General features: G+C 33.9%; 1 protein-coding gene across 2 annotated transcripts; it reads left to right on the top strand.

The window, feature by feature from the left end:
* The first annotated feature begins 3,952 nt into the window (after window positions 1–3,952).
* asb12b (ankyrin repeat and SOCS box-containing 12b) lies at window positions 3,953–11,085 on the top strand. Of its 2 annotated transcripts, none has more exons than XM_048179660.1 (3): window positions 3,953–4,076; window positions 6,330–7,167; window positions 10,170–11,085. In XM_048179660.1, the coding sequence occupies exons 2-3, from the start codon at window positions 6,351–6,353 to the stop codon at window positions 10,301–10,303; spliced, it is 951 nt and encodes a 316-aa protein (XP_048035617.1). In that variant the 5' UTR covers window positions 3,953–4,076; window positions 6,330–6,350; the 3' UTR covers window positions 10,304–11,085. The 2 variants fall into 2 exon arrangements, with proteins under 2 accessions (XP_048035617.1, XP_048035618.1); XM_048179661.1 differs by lacking the exon at window positions 3,953–4,076 and adding an exon at window positions 4,093–5,934.
* The last annotated feature ends 1,172 nt before the right edge of the window (window positions 11,086–12,257 follow it).

Consider the following 12,257-nt stretch of genomic DNA (forward strand, 5'->3'; position numbering starts at 1 on the left):
ATCACAACTATGCAGTGTTTTCAGCCACATAACGTTTCTTTTAAGGTTTCAGACATTTAAATACACATAAGCACCATTAAAACAATATATTTAGAGTTTATAAAATACACACTGATGCCAGACATCAGTGGAAGGAGCAATAACAATCCATTCAAATATAATTTGCCGACATTTATTCATATCAGACACACATAATGAGCCTAAGTAACTATAAAGTTTACTCTATTATTCTTCCAGTTCACCAGCAACTTACTTGCATATATTTCGGGAGAAACGGATGAATTCACCCGCTGTAAATCCGACTGACAGGACTCTGTGAACTGCAGTGCAAACTAAGATGGCGGCGCCCATCTCGCGTTATAGATCAAGATAAATATCATTTATAAAGGCTTTTAAACGACAAAACACACTCACTTACACATATTTGAGGATCGGGATATCAGATAGTTGATGACATGGTAAGCAAGTTTGTGAATATTTTAAATAAACAAAGAAAAACAAAATAATAGCGATCCATCTGTCATACAGTGTTATTGTGGCTACGTTCCGCGCTCGTGACACGCAAGACGCGTCGCTATGGAAACATTAAAGGCAAACGTTCTAAAATAACGGTCGCCTTAAAAAAAACTCACTCTGGGGGGACATTTAGAATATTTTAAACTCACTGTAATTATAAATGTAATTACAGAAATTAATTACAGATGTAATTACAATTGTTACAATTGTAATTGTTTTTAAGATATAAGTACAATGTAAAAACATGTATGTACACAATAAGTGCATTGTATCAAATGATTAATTTAAATGTAAGTACATAGTAGTTAAGGCCACTTAATATAAAGTGGGTCCAAAATAATATATGCCATTGTTAAAAGCATTGTAAAAAGACCCGTCATAAGGTTAACTTCATTTGATCTATGGATGTTGCAATAACGTGATATTTTAAAAAATGAAATATTATTGTAGTGTTAATTAGGGGTGTCGCACTATACCTGAATTGGCGATAACCGTATTATTTTAAATGAATAGTAGACGTATGATAATATGGCATGTAAATTATCCAGCACCAGTACAGTATCTGGTTGACATCCCAACGTACAGTAAGTGTCGTAATTGCAACCTTAACGCTGGTTGCCACCTGTCATAAAAAACACAAGCAGACACAGCACACAGCTGCTACTGCCGTGTAAAGGATGTCGTCAGATATAACAGACACTCTACCCACACTCCAAAAATCTTTAGCTAGAAGTTTTTTGGATTACGCGAAAATGACTCGTTAATCACCCCAGTCTGCTGGACTTGCCGATCAAAAATGAGCGCAAAAGGGTGCAAAACCACCAACCTCTTCACCCACCTCTGCCTCCGGTATCTTTCAGATTTGGTTATTTTGCTAGTCCTGAAACTGGAAATGTTACATTAACCTGTTAACTGCTGACGCCTTTCTGTGTTTTATTATATTGACATGCCTCGGGGCTTTTAGTCCCAAAATGTGCTGTTTTGGATAAAAACTTTCTTCATATGTTTACTTCAAATATCTTTAGAGAGCATTTTTTACTTAAAATAGGACAATGTGAGCATTATTGAGCACTAAACTCTCACATGTAATTAATGTTTCATTTATACTTGATGCTGGAGGGTGCCCTCATGCAGAAAGTCCACAAGTGAGACTAATAAGTTCCAGGAAATCCCTAATATGGACAAAGACATTCAGCGATCACTGAAGCTGAATGCAGATAGAGACATATTGAATGATTAAACATGAAGATAATTAACACACCATTATCTTTTTTCTTCAACCCATCTTGGGTATTATCATAAGGATAATGTATATGCAAAGCCAATCGACATAGCCTGTATGGAATAGTATATAATTTTTTTTTATTATTATTATTGTTTTATTTGACTGACAGCATTTTTTTTTTCAAGATTTCTACAGATATCGCAATACATCGTTATCATGAATTCTTTTGCCCATGATTATCATGTAGTGAAAAATCAGATACCATGACAGCTCTAATTTGAATAACTGAATATTGCACAAAAATTTCTAGTATCAATAACCCCAAAAAACTAATAACTTCAAAACAAATGGAGATGAAAGTGTACTGGAGATACTATAGTATTCAGAGAAGGTGCATTAAGAACTTGGAGAATTTGTTACAGCCACACCTAGAGTAAATTATGATTAGGATTGTAGCCTTATTTGGTTTATTATAATTTGACACAATTTACAATAGCATCAAATTTAACAAAATGGTGGACACTGGGCAGAAATCCTAGGTTGTGGGGGAAAGAAAAGCTGTGAACCACCACATTCCATTCAATTCAACTAAAACATTTATGCAGCCAAATATACATATATTATTCAGCAATGCTATTCAGCATAAATATATGTGTTAAACAAAACAGTATTTGAAGAAAATAAAAGTATAGCACAATAAATTACTAATTACTAATTTAACAAATTCATAGTTGTGTACTACATGAGGTCAAGGTTTTTAAAAGGAAAATGATCTGTATTATTGTAATAATAAATATATAATCAGTACTCACAGACATTTGAATATATTTTTAGAGCTCCTGACTGCTGTCTTCTTGTAGTGGTCTGTTCTCGTCAGAGTCATATGAAAGGACTTTCAATATTTGCCAGGATTACCCCTAGTTAATATGGTCCATTGTACCTCTAATCCATTGGCAGCCCTGGAATCTCTCTTCAGATTAAACCCTTGTGTAGGAAATTTAACTGCAGGAAGAAATCAAAAAGAAATGAATAGAAACCAAATTACGGTAATTATTTATGCAATTTTAGGAAATTTAACTGCAGGAAGAAATCAAAAAGAAATGAATAGAAACCAAATTACGGTAATTATTTATGCAATTTTTTATTAGTTTTTTTTTTTTTGTTATTGTTTTGTTTTGTTTTGTTGAGGTTCAACACAGGCACACAGACATGTTGTTAGTTGAAGATAGTTAGCAATTTGTAGCATTTTACATGCAAGTATGTATAATCAATATAGTTAAACACTGGAAATCAAAGGCCGAAAGATCTTGGAAAAAATCAAATGTAGAATGTATAGGACATGATTTAAAAAAAGCACAGATGTAACAATTTATCCTTTATATAAAATGAATAAATCTATTTGTTATAAATAAATCTATGATAAATCAATAGATCAATATAGAAATCACTTGCTTCATGAAAACTTGACTGTTTAATGTGTCCATTCTCAACACTTTGAGCAACAATTTTTGTACTGACTGCCTGTCTATATTCATATATATTCATATGTATAGACCCACAGTAGATTAATGTCCCACTGTTGACCCAGTATTTACATAGCCTCATCTTGATACAGCGCTACAGTGACTACAGAATCCAGGGCTTGCTCTATTAAATTATAAACATTGTCATTAAATAATGTTAACATTAACATTATTATATTAGAAACAATTTTATATTAACACTGATTTGGGACAAATGTAATGTAGTTTATTGAAAAAGCATGTGAGTGGGTGGATTTTGAAAAATGGTTTCAAATTAGGATTTAGAACCCAACCCCTTCCCATCAAATCTATTTATAGTCTGTTTAGCAGTAGACATCGGAACTATAAAACAGTAAGAAAACAAAAATAACTTCAGAACATTTGTCTGTCAGGGCCTTAGGTACATCAGCAGCTGACATCATCTATAGCCCCTGACAGCTCAACAGCTGCAACTCACTGTGACAGTTATCATGACAAAAGTACCAAATGACTCTAAAAACACAAACTACTACAGCCTTAATAGTTTCGGCACAATACTGTTGTTTTGCAACGGTTATTGTACATTTATAGATCACATTCCAATGACATTCCGAACTTACACTAACAGCTCGTGTTGTCTGAGACTGTCACAGGTCTATCACCTTTCTAATTATAACTCCATCCCCTGGCCCTCCAAGAATGGAAGTTTGGTCCGATCCATTTGTGGCCTAAACTTAGCCCCTGTGGCTGCTCAGATCTGTATGTGTCACACTGACCCTCAGTGCTACAAAGCTTACATGTGTTTCTCTCTGTGGATACTACACACTGTACAGGTAAGCTACAATTACACAAGAAATTGTACTTTATTAGCAGAAGCATTAAATAACCTGCATTAAGTATTATTTAAAGGACCTCTAAACTTCTCTTGGTGGAATTGTTTGTTGCTGCATTATTAACTGTTGTTAATTGACAGAATGTGACTTTACTTTAAAAATTACACTGGCATAGTTTGTTTTTGAAGTATTTACAGCAGCAGTGACTTATATTGGAATAAATGTATATGTTTATTTTTTAGATTTCTGCTCATGGGTGGCATTTAGTACTGTGACTACACTCAAACAAAAGCTATATATAGTGGACACCAGAGTTAGTTCATATTGGAATCACAGCAGAAAGTTATCAGAGGGCAATATCTCAGTAAATATGTGGTTTTGAGTCAAATTTCTATACACAAATGCTTTGTTTTCTCTAACAAAGATTTCCAACACCTAGCCTTAAATTATGATGATTTTTGTTGGTTCAATGCACCAAATGAAAACTCATCATGACTCTATCATAACTATAATCAACAACATTTGTTGATTAACAAATTAATATCAAAACCATATTGACATTCATTAAGATAAGATTTAACTGCAAAAAAATTAAGGTAGATCTGAATTGAAAGGCATATTTTAATTGAACTGTTCTCAGGCCAAGAATATTTTTCATTAATGTCAGATCATGGCAAATTGTCATGTGTTTTAAATATTGTTATTATCAAATATTTAGTAATTACATGATGATCTGGCATTTTTCTCAGCTGCTTTGTACTTCATAATTGTTATTAGGCTATAATTTGCTTTTAATGTCAGGTTTCCACATCAAAACAAAATGGTAAAAATAGTGTGTTACTTAAACCCAATCCCCCACACATGAAAATATTTTGTTTTTGCAGATATTTACTATAGCATAAGCTTGTACTGGACTATGTATAAACAGTAGCTGTGTATGTTCATTACGTATATAGGATAGACAGAGTACAGTTGTAAAAGGATACATTTTCATAATCTGTGCAGACATTAACATTAGTGTGTAGTCCACATTCCTGCAAAAAGTTGTTTTAAAGGAGAATTTGTTTTAAATTTACTTCCTCCTCTTTCATTGTGAATAGATTGTTATTCCTTTCTGATCATGAACTGTGTCTGTTTTCTAAGTTTTTTGTTGTTGTTGTTGTTGTTGTTGTTGTTGTTGTTTTTTCTTTGGGACATGCTAATGTGTCAGGTAGCTAAGAGAATAAAAAAATAAAAAAATACTGAACTGATATATAAGCATACATTACAAATATTTAAAAAACGATCAAAGTAAAATAAACATATATAATAAATAAATAATACATAAATATATAAAATATGTTAGTATATTTAATTTAAATGTTTACCCAGTATCTAATTTAGCACATTAAAATTGAGATCTGTACCAGGCATGAGGACAGTTCTACCAAAAAGCGTTCCTTATCTTCAAGAGAAATTATACATGTAGGGGGAAAAATCTCTGTTTATTCTGGTCAGTATTTGTTCAGTGCAAAAAAAAAAAAAAAAAAAAAAAACATGTTACAGTTGTACTCCGTCAACCCAAATATCCCCAACAGTAAATATCAGATTTGACTGCCCAGTTGCTGATATTAAATCCAGCAGCATTAGGACTTTTAACTGTTTGTATCACTTCACTTGTCTGTGTTTGGAATACTCCAGATAGATTATCAGTCTCTGCATTTGTAGTGAGATTTTTAAAGTTCAACAAACTTGAATGCAACATGAAATTCACTTTTTCTGCTATTAGAAGTCCAGATGACTGTAGAAGACTGAGATGACTGTATTTTCCCCACAGAATTTGCTGTGCAAGCGTAAATGTGACCGAATCACTACTTCAGTAGGTGGCAACGAGTGACTGTCACTCATCCAATTTGCACAAAAACACTGACTCAGTAATGAAGCACCAATACTTTGCTGCTCAGAGACATTCAACGGTTGATCCTGTTTTGTTTGGAACTAAATACAAATAGAAAAAGTAATCAAAAATAGACAAAGTAACTGGTGATGTTGAGACTAAAAAGTAAGTTAATTAATATTAACTTTGTTTATAAAAGCAATATCTTGCTCTAAATATCCGCAAGGCTGTTAAGTGTGGGCTGTGAAATTAGAAACAAAAGGAAGATTGTGAGTGTTCTTTGCTTTAAATGTAAAAATAATTTTACTCTTTTATGTTGTAGAGCTTGAGTGTAATTTTAATTCTTTCTTTCTTGCTGTCTGTTTGATCGAATGGAGACTTGAGCAGTTTGCTGAAAAATGCTTTTGGATAAGTCCACCAGCATGAGTTTGATGGACATCTCTAAGATCTTTTCTCTTCTTCAACCCAAAGAGGATGAGGAGGAAGACACCAACTGTTGCCAGGAACTGAATCAAGCTGTCTTTAAGGATGACGACAAACTCCTTACTGATCTCCTGTCTCAGGATAAGTACAGGAAATGCATCAACCATCGCAGTGGCTGGGGCATCCCAGTTACTCCACTGCGCACTGCTGCGGCTCAGGGTCACATGCGCTGTCTAGAGGTCCTCCTGGCTCACGGGGCAGAGGTGGACAGCCTGGATGTTAAAGCTCAGACTCCACTGTTCACGGCAGTCGCTGCCAAACACTTAGACTGTGTTGTTGCTTTATTAGAAGCTGGTGCAAACCCTAATGGTAGCCTGTATAACAACTGCTCCCCTGTGCTCACTGCAGCCCGAGAGGGTGACGTGGACATCCTGAGGGAGCTCCTGCGACATGGAGCTGACGTAGACGTCAAGCCCAAAATGCCGGACTGGGCCTCAAACGCCACGACCTGCCGAGGACCACTCTACATTTCAGCTGTTTATGGCCATCTGGATTGCTTCAGATTGTTACTGCAGCATGGAGCGAACCCAGACTACAACTGCACTGAGGAAAAGATGCTGACCAGGATCAAACAGCCTAAAACTGTTCTGGAGATGTGTCTGAGATATGGCTGTGGGCTTGAATACATTAAGCTGCTCATAGACTTTGGAGCAAACGTGTATCTACCCGCTTTAATCATTGACAAAACAGCTAGACAAAATGAAGCAGTAATGCTTCTGCTCAAAGAGAGAGGTAAGTCTGTACACTCATCTGTGGTATCTACACTTATCTCAACTTCTTAAAGGGATAGTTCACCCAAAAATGAAAATTTACTGTTAATTAACTCACCCTCAGACCATCCAAAATGTAGGTCAGTTTTTTCTTCTGTAGAACAGTAAAGAAGATATTTAGCTGCATAGGCCCCCCCGAACCACCAGGGGGACCCCTTGCTCATCACTATATAAAATAAACATGACGGTAATCTACCATAATGTGAATATTTCTTTATAACATGCAAATATATGTGTGGTATCTACTAAATATTTGCAGAGTCATGTTGACATATTTTTAATAATGATTTAATATTTATTCAATAACTGTTTTGGACTCGGACATCATGCAGTGTGGCAGATAATAACATGCATCTTGACAATGGTTATAACAGCTTAATCAGATTCAATTACAATCCCCCAGTTTTACAGACAAGGCTTAAGCTAATGCTGTAAACTATATACAGTGTAGCCCTTTCTGGCACATTACTATATTATTACAGGTTACATTTAACAACAGAGCCCAAACTATTATATTCAGTTGCTATTTATTTTTTGGTATAATAACACTCATGAAAAAATAATAATAATAATAATTAAAAAAATAAAAATAAACAAACACATAAGGAATATTTTGCATTAACTTCTAAATATAATTTTAAAATTATTTTTCAATTATTTTTCTTCAATTGATTTTTGAAATATGTCCATTTACACAGTTACTGTCATAGCTTGTTTTAATAATACATTTATTTAAACATTAAATAATAGATTTTACTAACATGTAATGTAAATATAATGAATATATAAGCTAATATAGTGTATATATTTAGTGAATTGCTCCCCTCTACAGTTTATTTCTCTAGTGAACTAACATGCTATGGAAAAAAGCTGTTTTATTGATGTCTTTCCGTGGTTGAGACACTGGCTGAGAGATTACACATGCACTTTTCTATGCACTGAGGAAAAGATGCTGCATTGAAGATGCTGAAGAAGATTGTCTCTTCTTCTTCTGCAGCATTTTTTTTCTTTTGTGGCGCTTACTAAACAGTGTTGCATAACTGCGCAAGCCCCCTTCTGGATTGGAGTGTGGATCACCTGTGACTGACTGTATTCGTCATCTGACTGTATCCACCAAACCGTGACGTCCTAACCGTGACAATTTGGGACGAATACATGCACTTTTATACCCCTAGTATGCATGTATAAATAATGTACCCTTTTCACAAATTTCGTTCGCAGAAGTAAAACACTAATAGGGTAAACGCGTCAGCTCATGTGTGAGTTTGCTCCTGCGCATACGTCATAATGTGATGGGAAGCTCATGCTCCAGAATGTCGTGAAAGCGCTAAAGACTGTTTGCCAAGGCTGTGGATTACAGGTAATAATGTTGTAAATAATATTCAGTTTCTTGAACAGACTGATCATTTCACTTCATAAGACCTCAAAGTATCATCAGGAGCCACGGATATTAATTTTGTTTTGCTTGTATATGTTTTTTTTTTTTTTTGGACTGTCAAACTGACGGTAGCCGTTGAAGTGCATTTTATGATTCACCAAAGACCATGGTTTCAGCTAAAAATCTTCTTTACTGTTCTACTGAATGAATAAAGATATTACTAAAATAAATAAATAAATAAATAAATAAAAATATTTTGCAACTCCAAATTAAAAAAAGTAAATAAATTAATTTAATAATGTCAAAAAATAAATAATAATAAAAATAATACAATTCTTTCTAAAAGTCTTGTTGTGTACTGTAGCTGAATCTGCTTTGGTGGTTCGTAGCCTATCAGGACAACAGTATTGTTGACTGACAGTTGTGGTGCATAAGTAGATTTTCAATTGAAAGATAAGGCTAATAATTGTTAATTAGATAGGACACTGCATTTTTAACCTCAAAAAATAAATAAATAAATAAATAAAAATGTGGTGGTATTTTTTTAAGCGGTATAGTACATAATGATAGAATTAAATTGTTTAGCAACAAACAAACAAACAAACAAACAACCATTAATAAACTGAACGGTGCTTGCCTCATTAAATATTTACATGTTTTATACCTCATTTGTGCTTTTCAGTAATCCACCCATCCCTCCCATCCCAAATGTCAGTAGCAGTTTAGGGTGGAGCAATTACATAGAGCAGTGGTTCTCAACTCCGGTCCTAGGGACCCATTTAACACACTTGATTCTGATCATCCGCTCGTTGAGAGCTCCATGTGGCTGCGTCCTAAATTAAAAAAAAACAAAAAAACAATGTCTTTGGAGGATTCATTCAAAGGTAAGAAGGCATCAAGGCATGTCCGAATCCAATGTTAGCTTCACTTCCTGTTTTCTGAGATACCTTCATCTAATCGATTTTTGAAGGCAGCATAGATGTATCCTTCACTGCCTTTGATATCCCACAATCCTGTGTGTTCCATTCTGTGACAGTAAAGCAAAAAATAAATAAATAATACAGATGGCATCTGAAAGTTGCGGTTGTTGGTCACTTTGTATGTAAATGTACATTTTGTCCAATGTTTTTTTAACTTTTGATGTCATTTCAAATGAGAAATTACTATTGTAGTAATTAAATATTCTCTTAGTTATCACCAAAGCTCTCTCTATTTTGCTGTAGAACATTAAACTATGTTGCCTCAGAATTCTGTCCTAAATCAGTTTTGTGAAGTACCTTAGCATGCAAACGCTGCCTACAAAGTCACTGCCTGATAGGGCAGTGAGGCAACAAGTCAGCTGCCTACATTTTCAGATGCAGCTAGTGTGTCATGTAAGAGAGACATACAGTAAAAAATGTGCAGAGGACCAGAGTTGAGAACCAGTGATGTAGACCTTAGCTTGTAGTAGCTTAGTATGAAAACCATTGAATCTATAAGTGTTCAATACAGTCTCAAAGATTGTTTGTGTTTGTGTGTGTGTGCTCTGCTTTAATTCTGTCATTCATTCCTATGTGACTGTAACATCAAATCCTCTCTATACACAGTTTGTCCAAAAACACTGATGTCTCAGACGCGACTTGCTTTATGGAAGTTTCTTCCCACGGAAAACAAAATGTGCTCCATAGATTGTCTGGACATTCCCAAAATACTGAAGGACTATTTGAATCATGTATCCTGATTTTCTTGCATTTTCCCTTGGAATACACAACATAAAATCTGACTAATATTATTTTCCCTTTTTGTAAAATGTTGTGATATAAAATATTTGTATTATTTTCTTTATAAAGAATTCTAAATATCACAGATAATGGTTTATACAGGAATGGCTTTATTATTTTTAACATATAATTTATGAATATGTGGATAATGCAACAAATGAAAAGACTTTCAGATTAGTTTGTTTCTACAGTAGGTTAGGTTCTTGTTTTGTTGATGTAATGTAGAGTCAATTAATGTGAAAGATAAACTCTGCCCTTTATTGGTTGAAATGATTACTGTCTTGTGGTGACCCTCAACAAGATGGTTATACTGTTCCATGGTTGAACCAGCTAGTCAAGGTATGTAAACTCCTTAATTCTGGCTGGTGGCAGGACTGTGGCCCTCCAGGAGCTGAGTTTGACACCCCTGATCTACACTGAAGTATAAACACTTTAGAAGATCTCCAAAAAAAAAAAAAAAAAAAAAAAATTCCAATAAGTGGGACTGAAATCTCTTTATTAAGTCAGTTATATTGCTATATGGGCCATTCTGCAGAACTGGTTCAAAGTCAGAGTTGGAAACATCTTGAAAAAATTTGTCTTTTCCCACAAATTTTGTATGTATGCAAATTGTATAATATCCAAGGTATGCATTTCTAGTAACTGCAGTTAATTCTCATATTGTATTTTCAGAAAGTTTTGGAATATTTTTCCTTTCCCAAGTTTTTTCACTACCAAAACACAATAAATAATTTAATAAGAAGGGTTACATTGACCTATTAAAGGATTAGTTCACTTCTGAATGAAAATTTCCTGATAATTTACTCACCCCCATGTCATCCAAGTTATTCATGTCTTTCTTTATTTAGTCGAAAAGAAATTAAGGTTTTTGATGAAAACATTCCAGGATTATTCTCCTTATAGTGCATGTCAATGGTCTACAAATGGTTGAAGGTCAAAATTAGTTTTAGTGCAGCTTCAAAGGGCTTTAAATGATACCAGACAAGGAATAAGGGTCTTATCTAGTGAAACAATCTGCCATTTTCTTAAAAAAAAATACAACTGTATATGCTTTATAAACACAAATGATCACTTTGCAAGTGCTTTTTGAAGAATACGGAAAGCGGAAGCACTTGCAAGGCGATCATTTGTGTTTATAAAGCATATACATTTGTATTTTTTTAGAAAATGGCAGATCGTTTCGCTAGATAAGACCCTTATTCCTCGTCTGGTATTGTTTAAAGCCCTTTGAAGCTGCACTGAAACTGTAATGGAGTTAATAAACTGTCAACCATTTGGAGACCATTGAAATCCACTATAAGGAGAATAATCCTGGAATGTTTTCATCAAAAACCTTAATTTCTTTTCGACTGAAGATGGACTGAAGACTGAAGACATGAACATGGAATGACATGGGGATGAGTAAATTATCAGGAAAATGTTATTTGAAAGTGGACTAATCCTTTAAGATTTTGTTTACATCTACCTTGTAAATATATTTGTTTGCTATTTTTTTAAAATGTTTTCACAGGTCATTCAACAATTACAATTTTAACAATATTTCAAATGTAATTTATGATATTTGTTGGTCAGTTTGTATGATCTTTCTTTGTAAAAGGGATAAAGTTTATCATAGGCTACTGATTTCAAAGTTAAGGATTCATTAGTTTGAATATCCATTAAACCAAACGATATAAAAACATCTATAGTTGATAATTCAGTATACTTTATTTTTGACAAAACGTCCCTTGTTTCGGTCGTGACTGCACATTTTCGGTAGTGTGTTCATAGCCACCACATTACATTACAGAATTTTAACTCACATACTAAACACTACTAAAACATTAAAATACTAATGATTTGCATAACTGTACTAAATTGTCTATTTCCCCAAATACATAATTATGTGTTCCCTTTTGTCACTACCAAAACATG

Source organism: Megalobrama amblycephala, unplaced genomic scaffold, assembly GCF_018812025.1.
Source record: "Megalobrama amblycephala isolate DHTTF-2021 unplaced genomic scaffold, ASM1881202v1 scaffold265, whole genome shotgun sequence".
NCBI lineage: Eukaryota > Metazoa > Chordata > Actinopteri > Cypriniformes > Xenocyprididae > Megalobrama > Megalobrama amblycephala.